Here is a 17,791-nt window from a genome sequence, read left to right as displayed (position 1 = left end):
TAGTGTTGCCTATCACCAAAAAGAGTTTTATTTCGTTATGGTGGACTTTGTTCCCCTTTCCAAACTATTTAAATTTTATTCAGAATCTTAAATGATTGCCTGATATTTACTCTGACCCTGACCACAATTGGTGCATTCTTTGGATTCTCCATGCTAAATTCTAGTTCTTAGTCTTAAATATCACATGAAATTTATATACCCTTCTTTTCAACTAGTGTAGCTATATAAAATAATTACTTTTTAATTAAGTTCCTTGTTTTTTGTTTCAGAAAATTAAATATTGTTTTTGTGTATAACATGAAGGAATTTTATTCAGCTTAATACCATTTAGTTAAGCACTACATTTTCCTCATTTGAATATAATGTATTTGTCTTTTTTTTTTTTCTTTCTTTCTGAAGCTGGAAACAGGGAGAGACAGTCAGACAGACTCCCGCATGCGCCCGACCCGGATCCACCCGGCACGCCCATCAGGGGCGATGCTCTGCTCACCAGGGGGCGATGCTCTGCCGTGACCAGAGCCACTCTAGCGCCTGGGGCAGAGGCCAAGGAGCCATCCCCAGCGCCCGGGCCATCTTTGCTCCAATGGAGCCTTGGCTGCGGGAGGGGAAGAGAGAGACAGAGAGGAAGGAGGGGGGGTGGAGAAGCAAATGGGCGCTTCTCCTATGTGCCCTGGCCAGGAATTGAACCCAGGTCCCCCGCACGCCAGGCCGACGCTCTACCGCTGAGCCAACCGGCCAGGGCCTCAACTAGTGTAGCTATATGAAATAATTACTTTTTAATTAAGTTCCTTGTTTTTTGTTTCAAAAAATTAAATATTGTTTTTGTGTATAACATGAAGGAATTTTATTCAGCTTAATACCATTTATTTAAGCACTACATTTTCCTCATTTGAATATAATGTATTTGTCTTATGTGATTTCCAAAAAAAACTAGCAGATATAACACTTACTACATCCAAAATCCCCATCTAGAATAAGTAAAAATAAACATAATTTAAAATGTATTTCCTAAAGGATTTTCCTATAATTATTTAAGCTACCATTCAAAACTGTTTATATTTTAATAAGACAATTTACTCTAATTGCTGTATCCCAAACTAATTTTAGATTCTTAGAATTTTTTGAAATAGCTTGTGATAATCTGTGCATTGAATTTTCCTCATCACAATTTTCAGTCCATACTCTGGGAATGACAACTGTTGTTCTATTTAAATCTATATTATTACAAAATGTAACTGTTTAGAACTTGATTATATATTACTTTCCATTGTTTGATTTTTGTTTCTCTGTGAAGAGAATAACACATGTAAGCACAAGGACAAAACTTGTCAAATATGTGCTTAAATATGTTTGTTTTTCATAGATACAGACAACATTATGGTGGTTACTAGAGGAAAGGGGATGGCATGTATCATAGAAATGTACACTTGAAACCTATATAATCTTATTAACCAATATCACTCCAATAAATTTAATTTAAAAAAATTTAAAGAAAAATGATGAAATATAATTTTGTGTTATTTCTCACAGTGCCTCACACAAGACTCAATAATTACCAGCTGCTTAATAAGCTGGTAGCAATATGAGATATTCCTAAGGGATTCATAGCTTATTAGTGCTCTTAAGAAATCACTCTCTGCTTTGTTTAAAATATTGAATTAATTTCTGCAGTGAAGTGAGAGGTAATGTATTTTTTAGGTACATAAATGTCAGTAGAAAACTAGAATGAGATGAAATGTTCTGTTGTCAGTGCAGGACTGCAAAATCATCATCAAACAAAATGTAACTGCTAAGTATTTATGCTATTTATATACTTTCACTTTTTCTTTGAACATCATTTTTTTCTGAGTTATCACCATTAGTGGTAAAAGTAACAATGTAAAGGAGAAAATATGTTTGAAGAAAACACACACACACACATATTTATATATATATATATATATAAAACAGAGGATGTGGTTCTTGTGACTGAGTTCCCATATCATGTTAGTTAGTGACGGGGATGATGAGAAAGTAATTCCAAGGATTACAAGGAAGTTAGTTTTGGACAAGCCTAGTCTTGTCTCTTCCATTCTAAGAAAAATACAAGTAAAAATGTAAGAAAGTTAATATTAAGGTACTATTGAATTAATAACTAAACAGCATCTTCTAACTTATGGAGAAATATACTGCTCACAAAAATCAGGGGATATTTCAAAACGAATATAAAGTGACAAAATATTCTCTGATTTTTGTGAGCAGTATAATTTATTAAATTATTAAGTACCACATAAAATATCTACTGAATATACATAGTATGGAAGAGAGTAGTAGTAAGAAAGAAGAATAAGACAGAAGTGACACAGCTCATTTTGATGCAGAGTATTCCAGGAGGGTACTGTATGAGACTAAAGCAGTCTGTAGATCCTCAAAGGCAAACAAAAGCACAAACATGAAATATGAATCTGAGAACACATGAGGGAGCCAAGGAAGATGAAATGGTCTCTGCCTATAGTGTGTATGACCCATAATAATTTATTCAGGGGTAACTAAGACTTATCATTTCCCAATGAAACAAGCATGCCCTAATCTTTTCTTCATATATATTTCTGAAAAATTCAATATCCAAATTTCTTGTTCATGGTAATGAAATGTAAAGTCTTTAAGAAATCTTTAGAAATCATTTTTTATCTTTTACTGATGAATGTATATCAATATATTCAATGAGTGCCCTAGTTATGTTCATTTCCTAAATTTGGAAACATCTCCAGTACCTGTCCCTGACACAAGTCCAGTCCTAGCCTTCATCATTGCATCCTAAAATTATTACAATAGACTTATAAATTATTTTCCTATCATCCCCAATTATAGGCACATTGTACATGTCTACTATATTTAACTTTCTATGTAGGGTGTGACAAAAGTAGGTTTTTTCACTTGTGAGTACATGAAAGTTTATTGTTGTATTATTATTGTTAGTATTTTCCATATGAACTGTAAACCTCCTTTTGCCCACACCTGTACATTCATCATTTGACTTCCCTTCTTAGGGGGCAGTCACTTTCTCTCAACCATGTCCAGAATAAAGTCCTGTCCACCGTGACTGGTTTTCACAGCTCTCCAGAGTTTGGTTCCATACTGGAAGTTTAACCCTAACACTCAGGACTTACCAAATCTGAGCTCGGTATTTGAACTAGGTTGTCTTTACTAGTGGTGGGTGGTCAATTCCACTTCAAATTTTTGTGCTTTTTTCCTTGTCTGGAATTCATCTATTCTCTTCTCTCCATAACTACATATAACCATCCATTAGAGCCTAGCTACTGCCCCTTCTTTTCCTCTGAGATATTAATTTGGTGTCTGAAAACATTTGTGCTGCTATTATTTAGCTGTGAAATGTTTAATATATGAAGTCCTATATCCTCTTTAAAATGAAGATGTGGCCCACGTTCTGCTCCTCTTATCTATATCCTTAATACTATACCTCATATTTTGCATGTAGTCAATAAATAAACTTAAAATATTATTTATATTATTTAAATATATATTATTTATATGATAGTATAAATATTAATAGCTTAAAAATTGTTACCAAAAGCCCATCAATTCAGATTTGACAAATATGAAAAATTCGTTTGTAATGCGTGATTTGATTTTTATAGTTTTGCTCTGTCAAAGTGCTTAATCTATTCTCTAAATCCGTAATACACATTTCATTTTTTAAAAATTTGTTAAGTATTCCTGGCTGCACAGCTCAGTTGGTTAGAGCATCGTCCGGAAGCACAGAGGTACACAATATGATCCCCGGTCAGGGCACATACAGAACAGCTCAATGTTCCTGTCTCTCTCTCTTCCTTCCTTCCTCTCCCCCTAAAATCAATAAATAGAAAATTTTAAAAAGTGGCTAATATTCAAAATCAATATATACATATATTTTATCTCAGCCTTATATCCCCAGTACTATTTTTATGTATAAACTCAATGACATCAAAATCCAAAAAATAATGTCTTAGTGCATACTCAGACTTGCAGTAAATTTTGTGAACAAAAAAATGGGCCACGAGGATAAAGGCTAAGAATTGGTGACTATGAAAAAAAAACTAATTAAAATTTCTATTACCCCATATTTCAAGTGAGCTGTATCTAAATTAGGTTTTATTACCAAATGATAAAGTGGATCTGTTTGATATCAATCATTACTAAGGGATTATGAATATTCCCAAACAGGGAATTAATCAATGCTTTATCTGGAATCAAGGAAGTCATAAATACTGTTAATACCAAAACCTTCTCTTATTTTTACTGGATAGGAATAGGAAGAATTTAATCCACAGAGAAAAATGATCCACATATTCATAATATAGTTATTTCATATACATAATGGTAAAAATATCAAATTAACGTATTTTAACTCATGGTGAACATGTCCAACACAGTCCTCTGGACACAAACCTTTCTGTAAAAGCATGTTTTCAACTGGCAACATTTTAATAAAACAAGAACTGAAGGGACACAATAAGCAAATGAGATAATGAACATTAAATCATGCCCCATTGTTTTTTGGGTGGTTTTTTTTTTGTATTTTTCTGAAGTTGGAAACGGGGAGGCAGTCGGACAGACTCCCACATGCACCCGACCGGGATCCACTCGGCATGCCCACCAGGGGGCGTTGCTCTGTTGCAACCAGAGCCATTCTAGCGCCTGAGGCAGAGGCCACAGAGCCATCCTCAGTGCCCGGGCCATCTTTGCTCCAATGGAGCCTCGCTGCAGGAGGGGAAGAGAGAGACAGAGAGGAAGGAGAGGGGGAGGGGTGGAGAAGCAGATGGGCGCTTCTCCTGTGTGCCCTGGCCGGGAATCGAACTCGGGACTCCTGCACGCCAGGCCAATGCTCTACCACTGAGCCAACCAGCCAGGGCGCCCCCATTGTTTTTATAAAGGCAAAATCTATGTCACACCAACAGCAATGTAACCATTAATTTTTTGTCACATTTCTGACTGTAATTTCACACCATTTTCATCATCATGCTGGGAAAATGATATTGAAAGAGAAATCTTTTGAACAAACTGATTAAAAGAAACCATGTGAACCCACAAACAATTATAAGATTATCTTCAAGAAAAGTAAAATTTGTCCTCTGGTAATCCCACAAAATATAATAAAAGTATATTTTCTGATAGTGTTGAATGGGAGTTAATAGGAATAAGTGATTAAAGAAACAAAGTGAAAGAATTTTAAAATATTTTATGGTTCTGTATCTTTTTTTCTAAGTGAGAGGAGGGGAACCAGTGCAATAGATTCCCTTGTGCGCCTCGCATATATAGAGCCACTGGCTTTGGGAGGGGAAGAGGGAGAGAAGGGGCAGCAGGCTGGGGAGAGAAGCAGATGGTCACTTCTCCTGTGTGCTCTGGCCAGAGATCGAACCCAGGACTTCCATTCGCTGGGCTGATGCTCTGTCCATTGAGAAAACTGGCCAGGGCCTTGGTTTTATATCTTAACAGATGCCTATCATCTGCATGTTCACCTCAGGCTTCCGCATTCCTATTTGTAGGAAAAGAAGAATATGTTTAAGAGGACTTAATGTCAAAATATTTCCAAAATGGACTAAAAATCTTACCAAAGTGTTAAGGGAGAACTTTTAAATAGTTAGAAACAATCAAACACTGACCATTTGTTTGAATTACAAATTTATATACACTTTTACTTTTTTACAAAATAAGTACAACCACTTCAAAAATTAAAAAGACAGTACAGACACATTCCAAAGTGGCAAATTTTAAAGTGCACCGCCAAACTGCTATAATTGTTATTCACAGACATCTACATGCAAACAGTACTGGGTTAGAATGTTTCAGAGCAACTAACAGTGTTTGTTAGCAGAACCACACAGTAAAAATTTCAGAAAAGTAGAAGTACATACCTCACTAGAATCTTACGTGAAATATCCCCATTATTATTACATTCATATATAAATGCAATGACATCTAAATCCAAAAAAATAATTTCTTAGTGCGCAGTTAGACTTGCAGTAAATATTGTGAACAAAAGAAAAAAATAGGCCATGAGAATAAAGGCCAAGAGATGATGATTACGAAAAAAAAACAAAAAAAACACTAATTAAAAATTTTAAAAAATCATGGCAAGGACTGTGTGCACATGCTAGAGAATAGGCTGCTGAGGGAGCAGAGCGGGCAGAAGGTAACAGGCACCAATTTAGGTGGAACAGAACAAGGGGTTCTAAACAAAAGTGATCATGAAACGCAAGAGTAAAATGTGGGGGGGAGTTGATACACACACACTCACACATACGATACTAAGTAAAATTTATTTGTAATGTCAGTTAGATAGATTTTAATAGGAGTTATAGCGAAATCTCAGCCACAACTATCTCACAAAATGGTGAGAATCAAACATAATTCACAAATCAACATCTGTAAAAGCTATATAAAATGTAAAATGCTATATATATATATATATATATATATATATATATATATGTAAATTTACTCAAAATGCAAACAAAACCTTTCATTTCAACTCTGAGAGAAGGCACACAATGAGCTCTCTGGAGAGAGTGAGGAGAAAATCTCACTCTGGTCCATTCCCAGGTTTTCTTGGAACTTCAAACTTTATAGTCATTCTATGGGCTGCTTTTGAACACAGAGCAAAGACACTATAATTTGGTCTAATGGACCTGTGGGCAAAGATGTCATATAAGAACTGTGTGGAGAAAAATCCTTTCTAATCTGTGGGGAAAAAAGTAATTTCCTTCCCTGCTCCTTCACCATCATAACCTTTATATTGACTGTACAAGTGTGAATATTAAAATATGCCAATTTACCCTCTTGAGGAAGAAATGAGAGGAGCAGGAAATGTGATAAAGACTCACCAAAACAAGACAAAACATGTAATATTTTTCTCCCAACACTAATCACTGGGATAGGAAAATAGGTCTAAGATGCACCATGTATAAATATATGCAATGATTATTTTACAGCGAGGGAACTGAGTCATAGTGAGACTAAATAACTTAGCTAAGGCCACTTATCCAACATCACAAAGTCAATATTTTCTGGGACTGAGTTATATCAAGCCCTGGCACAATCCACAAAAACACAGTCTTATATTTTAAAAAAAGCTATAGAAATAAACTGAGAAAAAGAACCAGCCGTATTTTTAGCTTCCTATTTTCAAGCTCTAAGTTTTAGAAATACTTTGGCATTATGTAAAATTTTAATTATTCTTAAAGTTAAACAGCAGTTCCATAATTTGATCAGTCATTAACTCTCACTGCACTTTTCACTAATTAAAAGTACATGCAATAATTAATCATTGTAAAATGTCCTAAAATTTTCAAAAACAAGCCCAAAATCATGAAAATACAAGCACTTAAAGGACCTTAGAAACAATCTATTCAAACCAGCTCACTTTATAAATAAGGACATTTAAGGCTCAGATAGGTTAAGTCACTTGCTCAGGGTCACACAGCTTGAGAGTTCCAGACTCCAGATCAGCATTTAAATCTGCAAACGCGTAGCCTGGAGCTTTGTTCTTTTTCAAACCTAGAAAACATGACTGCAGTTAGTTACACATTTAGTCCAGGACATCCTTAAAATTGAGTGTCCTTAATAAAAGTAAGCCATGTGGCCAGGAATGAACCGAGTTAGTTCATACCAAAAATGAGCTGCCAGTCACTGTGATGAGATCCGTTTCTTTCTGACAAGCATGGTTTCCGGACGGACTGGAGAATCCAAACTGGGTTTCTTCCTCCTGTGCAAAGAAGTCAGAGCCAGGGTGCACGTGCCATTCTGCTTTGGTTGGCGTCAGTAGTTCTGAGACACTGTTTTCACACAGGGTGCTTGAAGGAGTCAGAGCATCTGTGTCCACTGTTAGCTTACTGCTGGGGGTCAACGCCTGGGGCTCTTGACTCGCGTTCTTCATAGCCAAAGAGCCCAGAGATCCCAATGGCCCCGCCCCCGGGCTCGAGACATCGTCCATGTCCAAGGGGCTCTGCTGAAAACCGGTGGCTGTGGTTCCAAAAAAGAGAGAGGTATCCAGACTCTGAGGAAGGTCAGTGGTGGCCATCAAGGCCCGAGGGTCCACAGCCTGCCCCAAGCAATTATTGTTGTGAGCAGGGAGGTTCCCGGCCAGAGTGGGGCTCACAGAAGCCACATCAATGGTCAAGATGCCAGAGTTCACCAATGCCGTGTCCAGCACCGCGGCGGCGGAGCTATTGCCAGGCACATCGGAGAAGAGGGACACCAGCTCTGCGTCACTGAGGTCACTGTGTCCCTGGCTGGTCAGCTCACTGCTGGGCGTGAGCGCATTCGCAGCTTCTAGCTGAGCTAAGAGATCCTGGCCGAGGTTGTGCCTCTTGGCCATGTGGGTCTTCATGCTGTGCTTGGACGTGAAGAGTTTATTACAAGTGGAGACCGGGCAGCGGCTTTTCCAGGTGTCCACGTCCTGCAAGTGTTTCTTGGAGTGGATGTAGAGACTGCTGCGAGCTGAGAACCTGGCGCAGCAGCCTTCCACGGGGCACACAAACGGCTTTGTGCCCAGGTGGGTTATGCTGTGGCCTTTCAGATGCTCGGCCCTCGTGAAAGATTTGCCACAGCCTTCCACGGGGCACATGAACCTGCGGTCGTCGTCGTGCTTCCTCTTGTGCCTTAGCAGTTTGGACATGCTGGTGAAGTTCCAGCCACAGCCGTCAAAGTCACACAGGAAAGGTCTCTCGCCGGTGTGGCTCCGCAGGTGGATTTTCAGCCGACAGGCCTTGTCGTACTGCTTGCTGCAGCCCGGGAAGGAGCAGGAAAAGAGTTCCTGCTCCCTGAAGTGGGCGCGGTTATGGGAAAACAGGGCACTCACCGTGATGAACGTCTTCTTGCAGCCGGAAAAGGCGCACTGGTAGGGCCTCTCGGGCTCGAAGTGGCTGCGCTGGTGGGCGCTGAGCTTGGCCTGCGTGGGGAAGCTCTCTTCACACACCTCGCATTTGAAGGAGTTCTCCTGCTCGTGGCCCTTCATGTGCGCCTTGAGGTTGTACACCGTGGTGAAGCTCTTCCCACAGCCCTCCGCCGGGCAGCCGAAGGGCCGCAGCTTGTCGTGCGACTGCAGGTGCCTCTTGAGCTTGTAGGAGGTGGTGAACGTCCAGCCGCAGCCGCCGAGGGGGCACTTGAAGGGCCTCTGGCCCTGGCTGCTGCTGTGCGTCAGCAGGTGCACCTTCAGCTGGTGCTTCTTGGCGAAGGTTTGCCCGCACTGCGCCTCCGGACACAGGTAGAGCACCATGCCGGAGCCCGGGCACAGCGGCCCGCGAGGGCTCTCGGCGGCGGCGGCGGCGGCGGCCGGGCCCTCCGCCTCCTCCTCGGGCGCCGGGGCAGGCGGGGGTTCCGCCGGCTCGGCCAGCAGCAGGTCCGGCGGCAGCTCCGGGCAGTCGCCCGGCTGCGCGGCGTGGGGGACCCCCGCTGGCGGGGCGATCAGGCCGCCGGGCTGCGGGGCCGGCGCGACCCCCGGCTCCCAGGCTGGCGGCGAGGGCGTGGCCAGGGTCAGGACGCCGTTCTCGAAGCGCAGCAGCAGGTTCTGGTTGTGGATGGTGACAGTGCCCGCGAAGGCCGCGGCGGGGCCCAGGCGGGGGGCGGGGGCGGGGGCGGAGACCCGGGCCGGGGCGGGAGCCGGGGCCGGGACCGGAACCGGGATCGGGATCGGGATCGGGGCCGGAGCCGGGGCCGGGGCCAGGGCCGGGGCCCGGGCCGGCAGCGCGGACAGGCCGCGGAGGCCCGGCGCAGCACGGCCCGCGTGGTTCGCGCCGCTCTCGCCGCCCTGGATCCCGGGGCCGGCCTCCTCCCTCCAGACGGGCCCCGCGGCCTGCCCAGCGCCCGCGGTCCCCACGTCGCCACCCACCGGGTCCAGCAGCACCAGGAAGAAGTCTTCGCCGCCGCCGCCAGCCGGATCGGGCCTCGGCGCCAAAGGGCTCGGGCCCGAGCCCGGGCCCCGTGAGGCCGCGCGGGCCTCCTCGCGCCGCCGCCCGGGCCCGCCATCTTGGGGGCCCCGGAGCAGCAGGAGGCGGCGCGCGGGGGCCTGGCCAGCCCGCGGGTCAGGGCCTCCGTGGACTCGGCCGCCGCCCGCGGGGCTGCCAGCGCCGCCGCCCTGTCGCGCCCCGCGAGCGGGGAGCAGCCTCGGGATTTCCATCTCGGCGTCCGTGAGGCTCCGCTGGAACCAGAGCCGCGGAGGAGGTGCGACCCCGCCCCCTGCCGCGGGCCTGAACACGTTCCTGAAAGGGAAAAAAAAATGTGCAATGCGCAGAAACTGGCCCTATCAGATATTAAAACGTGTTGAACGCCACAGTGATTTAAATACTGTGGCACTGGGTCTCTGGAACAGAACAGAAAGCCCAGAGGCAGAGCCTGGTATGCATAATAAGTTCCACAGTGAATTGACTAGGAAATGCAGCAGACCTTGCAGGTAATGGGGAAATAACAGTTCCTTTGGTAAATGGTGCTGGAATACCTAGTGTCTGTCTGCCAAACGCAACGGAAATCTGCACCTCCCTGTACAAACCAAAACAAACACCCTGCCCCTCCCAGTGCTGAGCACGGTGCTTACTTAGTACTTCTGTGTGAAAACCGTTTACTTACTGGCTGGCTGGCTGGCTGGCGGGCTTGATAGATGACAGGATGGATACTCCTCAGAGAAGACAGGACGTGTCCACGTTAAACCACCACAGTGCTAGCTAGCAATTCCTACTGAAAACGATGTGTTGTCTGATTTATTTTTCCTGGACAAGTCCCATATCCAAAACCGGCTTGAGCGGGAAAATGAGGCACATAGTTACATTTTTTGTCCTGCCGGTGCAGAGACCCGAAGCAGTAAGAGGCGGGGCCGGAACAGAGGAGTACTGTTCGGCCTCGCAAGGCGAAGGCTGGAAGATGAAACAATGTATATTGAAATCCGGACAACCCAACCCCCTCCAGGGTTCTCGGTGTACAGCACGCAACCTAAGCCAAGTCTTTGCCCTTCCACCAGTGGTCATGCCATGGAAAATTTTATGTCCAGTCTCACGGCACAGCGACGACAGTCCTCAGCTTCCTAGATCCTCCAGCACAGGGAGGGCTCTGGGCAGCAGTACTGTTTGTTCAACGTGATGACGTTACAACCTACGTCACTGCAGTGCATCTCCTGGGAGACACGCACAGACGACCATGACCATGTGCAGTCCACCCCCCACCCCCACCAACACCGCGTGTATCTATATCTGCTTGCAGTTAGTTGTGGGCCAATCTGACTGGAATGGATTTGGCCTGTGCCGCCTAAAGATCTTAATCACGGATGATGATGATGATCCCCCAATTTGTCATCGGTGAGTTGGAAATTGACGTACACATAGGATAGGGTGAACTATCTAGCAAGAGGGAGGTTTAGAGAGATGACTTGATTATGGGCTGCCTATAGCTTAAAGAATCCCTGCTTCCCCCATCGTTTAATGATAGTGTACACTTGCTGATCTCTTGATTAGAAGATCAAGTGTCTCCTCCATAACCACTCAAACCTCATCAACATTTCTACTTCACATATTTTCTTTGTACTCCATTGTTTTGGAGGGAGCGTTTTTCCAATCTGAGATACAGAGGAGTGCATAAAACATCCTTGCCAGGTTTAGGTCCTTGATAAAAGCAAACGCCTCTGTGTCCAGGAACCAGGTCAAGAAAAGGATCGTTGCCAGCCGTCCAGAATTCCTTCCAATCACAACCCACTCCCTCCCCTATGGATACAGTCATTACACGGACTTCATGATCATCATCTCCGTGCTTTTCTTGATGGCTTTGCCACTTTATATGAAGTTATGTAAACAGAATTAATTATGCTGCATGCTTCCTTTTATAGCTTCCTTCTTCCATTCTGTATCACATTTGAGAGACTCATCCATATCATTCGTTTGTAGCTGTCCATCCTTTGTCTCCACTGTTGACAAGAATTCCAGTGTATGATTTCAGCAAAGGGATTATGATATGATTATACCATTCTAGATTGGATGGACACTAAGGCTTGTTTGCAGTTTGACGATTGCTATGAACAGTGTTGCAATGAATTCTCTTGGACATTTCCCACGGGACACATTGTAAAAATATCTTGTGGATACGTCTGAGAACACAACCGCCGGGTACGCATATCTTCAGCTTTTCTAGAGGATGCCAGATCCTCTTCTGCAGTTGTATCAGTTTACAGTCTCACCTGTTGGCAAGACAGTATTTAGTGCCAGAATCACCAAGTATTGTCAGAACTTAGTATCAATTTTTACTGTTACATTAAACTATTACATAGTTGCCTGTCTAGTAGCCCTATAGATGTCTTTTTCTCCTCTGAGAAAGGCCTGTTGAAATCTAACTCTTTCACCTGTTTTTCTATTGTTTTCCATCGTGTACTTACTTACTTAAATGGATTTTTCCTGTGTGTTCAATACCGGTCCGTCCATTGATGGTTATAGCTTTGGCCAAAATAGATGGGCCCTTCCTCTGTGTCTGTGTTTTCACCTGCTGGAATCTTTGTGAACAGATCACTGTTATCATATGGAGTAGTCCCCCCTCTCTGTCGTTTCGCTTTCTGTGGTGTCAGGTTTCTGTGGTCAACTAGGGTCTGAAAATATGAAATGAAAAATTCAGGAGATATACAACTTTTGAGTTTTAAATGACACGTCGTTCTGAGTAGCGTGACGATATCTCGCACTGTCCCTAGTCCTTCCTACCCAAGATGGGAAGAGTTCCTTTGTCCAGTGTATGGACTCTGGACATAGGGTACAGTCAGATGTTTTTAGAGAGGGGGCGTCCACACTCACATCACTTTTATTACAGTATATTGTCATAAGTGTTCTACTTCATTAGTAGTTCTAGTGGTTAATCTCTTACTGTGCCTAATCGATATGTTAAACAGGATCGTATGTATGCATGTACAGATGTATGCATGTATGTATGTATGTATAGGAGAACACATAATATAGACAGGCTTTCGGGCATACTCCAGGGGTCTTGGAATGTATCCCCTGCAGATAAAAGAGGGTTACTGTACTCAAATTTATCCATTTTCTCCTTATGGTTAGTGCTTTTGGCTTTAAGAAATCTATCCCAGGCCTGGGGCCATGAAAATATTCTCTGTATTGTCTTATAAAATATTTATAGTTTTGCCTTTCACTGTTAGGTCTGAATCCACTTGCAGTTGTTGTTTGTGTATGGTGGTGAGAGGGCTTCTATTTTTGTTTTTCATGTGGATATCTGATTGTCTCAGTGACTCATTTACTGAAAAGTCTGCACTGATCCAACTTTCCTGCAGCGCCCCATGTATCATAAATCCAGTATCTATCTATGTGTGGATTAGTTTGTATTCATCTGTCTCTTTGAAATACCACATCTCCGCATTAATGACTACAGATCTATCATCAATCCTGATATTTGGATAAGGCCAGTCAATTCTACCTTGTTCATCAAACTATCTTGGTTATTTTCAGCCTCTTTTGACTCCATTTAAATGACCTGTCATTAGTAGGAGTTCAACCAAAAGCTTCTTTGGGGTTCTAATTAGGCCTGCGTTGAATTTTTAGATCTGACTTCCTTTCAATACTGGACATCTGATTTGTGGATATGTTCGATCCCTCCTTTTAATAAGAACTTCTTTAATATGTCCCAATAACATTTTATATTTTTCACATAAGAGGACGTTTTATCCTAGGTACTTTGTATTTTGAAAATCCTATTTTTATTTTTATTTTTTTCTAAATTTGTTGCTGACAAATAGAGTGTAACTGGCTTTTCTATGTTGATTTTTTTGTCCTCAATTGTCCAGATACTTTTATTGAATTGAACAATTTGTCCTTAAATAGCTGTAGATTTTAATGCCCACAATCATATCGTTTGTACATAATGCCTATCTTATCTATTCATTTCCAAAGAAATCTTTCAGTAATTCTAAGAGTGATATTTGTTATAGATGTTGTGTTCTGTAGCAATCTTGATCCAGTCAGGCGATAAGAAGTACACAGTGATCAGGGGAAGTTTAGCATAAAGAATTACTAAATTATGACAAGGTATAATACATAAGATATAAGAAAAATCTACATGGTATTATTTTAGGGTTGAAAGAGACTAGACAAAGAAAGACAAACTTGGAATGGGGGCCCCTCCCCAAGGATGGCATTGAGTCCTCACTGTCAAAGGTGGAGGTGATGCCACTGGATGGCAGAGAACTTGGCTGGTTGCCCGGGCCAGAGCTGGACAACAGAACCATAGATGGTCTACAGTTGCAGGCTGTGCTCTGGAGCATATCCGTGTGGACAGGTCACGGCTAGTGGCTGGTGTGTGGGCTCGTCATAGGAATAGGGGTCCTGGTGGATTTGGAGGCCTGTAACTCCCAATGTCCTGTCCATACAATCAAGAGGGTGTGGGTGTGGGGAGGGCTGCAGCATTGGGGGCACTACAGGAGATAAAGCCTGCGTTGGTGGAGGTGGGGTGGGAGAGCAAGCGCACAGAGAGAATCAGTGGGCAGGTGGCTTGTGGCACAGGATATCCCTAGGAAGAAGGTCACAGAAAGCTGATCACCAGGCTACATCAGGATCGCGCATTCAGTGAGACGAGAAAAGTTGTTATGGCCTCATGCCTTGGAAAGGGCACTCAGGATACCCTCACAACCACACCTCCCAGAGCCAGAAATCATAGGAGGCTCATTTCCTCCTTCGGCATCCTTCTGTCATCTTCTCCTGTTAGGTGTAACATCCTGCTCAACTTGGAGGAGAGATACTTAAAGGAATCTGTCCATTATCCGAGAGCGCACATTGAAAGGGGAATTTAGAGCTGAGAGACGTTAATAATTGACTTCATATCCTTTATCAGTTTAGGGGAGCCCCTTCTAATCTTATTTTGTGTTGGTAGTAGTCACCCTACCTACAAGGTTATTGCTAGTTCACCCAATGAAGAGTATCGATCATCCTGTTGTCTCTCTAGCATGTTAAGGATTAAAGCAGCAGGACTGGCTATGTCAGGAGTGTTAAGAGACTGCTTAGGATTGTTGTGACTTCTCGGTTCCCTGGCCTGAAATGAGTTTTGCTGCAAAGCCAGACTCTGACACAATGTTATATCGTGGTGTTAGGGCAGAGAACCTGTGAGCTCTGCACTGTAGTGTTACTCAGGGTGTGCTTACTGCACTACAGGGAGGGCCTTGGAGTGTGTTGACATTGCCTCTTCCACCATAAGTGTGAGTAGCACATTTTGTCCTCAGGAATAGACTTGTCCACACCTTATATGCTGCTCAGTTCTCCTGGTAGCTGCACCTGAACGAAACAGGAAGAGATCCTGGAACTTCATTCAAAGTCATGCCCAAACGGAACGCTAACTGTGGAGGAGCAGGGTAGAAGACTCCTGTGTCAGTCTTAGCAAGTGTATATATTTACCAGTGTTGGCAATTTGAGTGCTTTGATTGCACTTTTCTCAAGTGGTTTCAGACTCCAAAATGGACAAAAAAATTGACGGGAGAAAATGATATGTATTTTTACCTTTCTTGAGTGGGGAACAATCCATTCTTTATTGGTTGAATGACAACTTACATTGAGAAGGAAAGACATTTCAATATTAATAATTAAAAACCCCTTCTCTTTTTTCTTTCTATTTCTTTTTATTAAGTGAGAAGCAGGGAGGCAGAAACCGACTCCTGCATGTGCCCTGGGGCCGGGATCTGTGGGTGGAGCGCAGAGCACATTCCTAGCAGCTGTGGCTGATGCAATGCTGTGAGAATACTCCAGCTCCCAGAATCCTCCTAGGCATACCCTGGAAGGGAGCTCGCCCGCTATTAGGAAGTGACTTAGTGTCAACCACTCAGCTCCCTGATCTTTTCAGCCATTGGCTATGAAGGACATGCTGTAACACCCTATAGGCTGAACCTGTGTATATAAGCTAGCTTACTTTCTGAATAAAGTGGATCTGCGTCACTGAACCTGGTCCCCCATTGTCGGGTCTTTGAGTCTCTGTGGTCCTCACCCACGGGAGGACTTGTCTAAGGGGATCCACCAGACAAGCCCCATACTGGGGGATGCTCGACCCATTTAGTGTAGCTGCTTTATTGCTGGGCAACTGAGCTATTTTAGAGCCTGAGTCGAGGCCAACGAGCCATCATCAGTACCTGGGGCCACCTTGCTCAAACCATCTGAGCCATGTCAGCAAGAGGAGAACAGAGAGAGAGAGGAGAGAGAGAGTAGGGGAGGGGGAGGACGAGGGGTGGAGAAGCAGATGGTCGCCTCTCCTGTGTGTTCTGACCTAGAATCGAACCTGGGACTTTCACACAGCTGGCGGTTGCTCTACTGCTGAGCCAACCAACCAAGGCCCCCTTTTCTTTTGGTAAGTCCATATTCAGTCAATAGAATAAGAGCCCTGAGATAGGAGAGAAAAAAAACACAACACTTTAATAGTTGTCAATCTTTGTACCCTTGTACCATCTTTCTAGCACTGTTACTGTATGAAGCATATTCACCTATTATGCTCAGATGCCACACAAGACAAATTAACCCTTCAGCCTTCCCCTCACAAAGAGCACTGCACTGGCTTCCTGACTAGGCACCCTGTGTTCTTATACATGAGAATATCTGAATGAACAGGTTACCCCTGTCCAATGACAGTAGTTCAGTGCCAACTGGAATTCCCAGTTTGATGTGCAGTGAAGTAGGAATCTTTATTCAATGCAAAAGAGCTCCATTGTGATACATACAGCCTGGCTCTGAGGCAGCCCTGGGACCAAATGCCTCTCTTCTTTACAGCTCTGCTGTGCCGTGCTGTGCCGTGCTGTGCCGTGCCGTGCCGTGCCGTGCTGTGCCACACTGTGCTCCACTCTGCTCCCATGCTGGTCTACTCTGCTTTGCTCTAAGGCAGAGGTTCTCAAACATTTTGAAGTCGGGGCGCATTTAAAATTTTACAAATAATTGTAGGTGCACTATATACAAATTTCTGAGAAATATGTTATAATAATTAAGTCAAATATTAAAGAAAAAATATAAAGTCCAGTCGTGCTTTTATGGTAATTAAACAAAAAAACCCCCACAAAATCAAATTTATTCTGACATTAAGAAACAATGTTTATGTTACAGTTTTTGAGTTATGCTTTTTAGAATTCGTAAATAATGGGTTTAAAAAATGACAAAAAAGTTATCTTTTTATATAGAGAGATACATTCTTAGTAAGATTTAGTAAATTCGGCAGGGTCCGGTGCGAATGTGTTAAGTTTTTTCATTCTTGTGTTTATGAGAAACATGAGCCTGATGTGTCCTAGCTATTTCATAATGTTTGGGCATATATTTGAAAGGCAGACTCTCATTGCCTCCTCAATACATTGAAGAATTCCTCTCTTTTTACTCTTTTTTTTTTTTTTTTTTTGTATTTTTCTGAAGCTGGAAACAGGGAAAGACAGTCAGACAGACTCCAGCATGCGCCCGACCGGGATCCACCCGGCACGCCCACCAGGGGCTACGCTCTGCCCACCAGGGGGCGACGCTCTGCCCCTCCGGGGCATCGCTCTGCCGCGACCAGAGCCACTCCAGCGCCTGGGGCAGAGGCCAAGGAGCCATCCCCAGCGCCCGGGCCATCTCTGCTCCAATGGAGCCCTGGCTGCGGGAGGGGAAGAGAGAGACAGAGAGGAAGGGGGGGGAGGGGGTGGAGAAGCAAATGGGCGCTTCTCCTATGTGCCCTGGCCGGGAATCGAACCTGGGTCCCCCGCACACCAGGCCGACACTCTACCGCTGAGCCAACCAGCCAGGGCCTCTTTTTACTCTTAATTGTGGTGAGTGCAGAAAACCCCCAC

At 43.8% G+C, this 17,791-nt stretch overlaps 1 protein-coding gene across 2 annotated transcripts; it reads right to left on the bottom strand.

The window, feature by feature from the left end:
- Positions 1-7,541: 7,541 nt before the first annotated feature.
- Positions 7,542-11,976, bottom strand: LOC136385480 (zinc finger X-linked protein ZXDB-like). 2 transcript variants are annotated; one of them, XM_066356445.1, is made up of 2 exons: positions 10,599-11,976; positions 7,542-10,238 (listed from the first exon to the last, which is right to left on the bottom strand). In XM_066356445.1, the coding sequence occupies exon 2, from the start codon at positions 10,154-10,156 to the stop codon at positions 7,643-7,645; it is 2,514 nt and encodes an 837-aa protein (XP_066212542.1). In that variant the 5' UTR covers positions 10,157-10,238; positions 10,599-11,976; the 3' UTR covers positions 7,542-7,642. The 2 variants fall into 2 exon arrangements, with proteins under 2 accessions (XP_066212542.1, XP_066212540.1); XM_066356443.1 differs by having other exon boundaries at positions 10,603-11,976.
- Between the last annotated feature and the right edge of the window lie 5,815 nt (positions 11,977-17,791).

This window comes from Saccopteryx leptura, chromosome X (genome assembly GCF_036850995.1).
Source record: "Saccopteryx leptura isolate mSacLep1 chromosome X, mSacLep1_pri_phased_curated, whole genome shotgun sequence".
NCBI lineage: Eukaryota > Metazoa > Chordata > Mammalia > Chiroptera > Emballonuridae > Saccopteryx > Saccopteryx leptura.
Note: the sequence above shows the minus strand (reverse complement) of the source record. Positions and strands in the feature narration are given on the sequence as shown.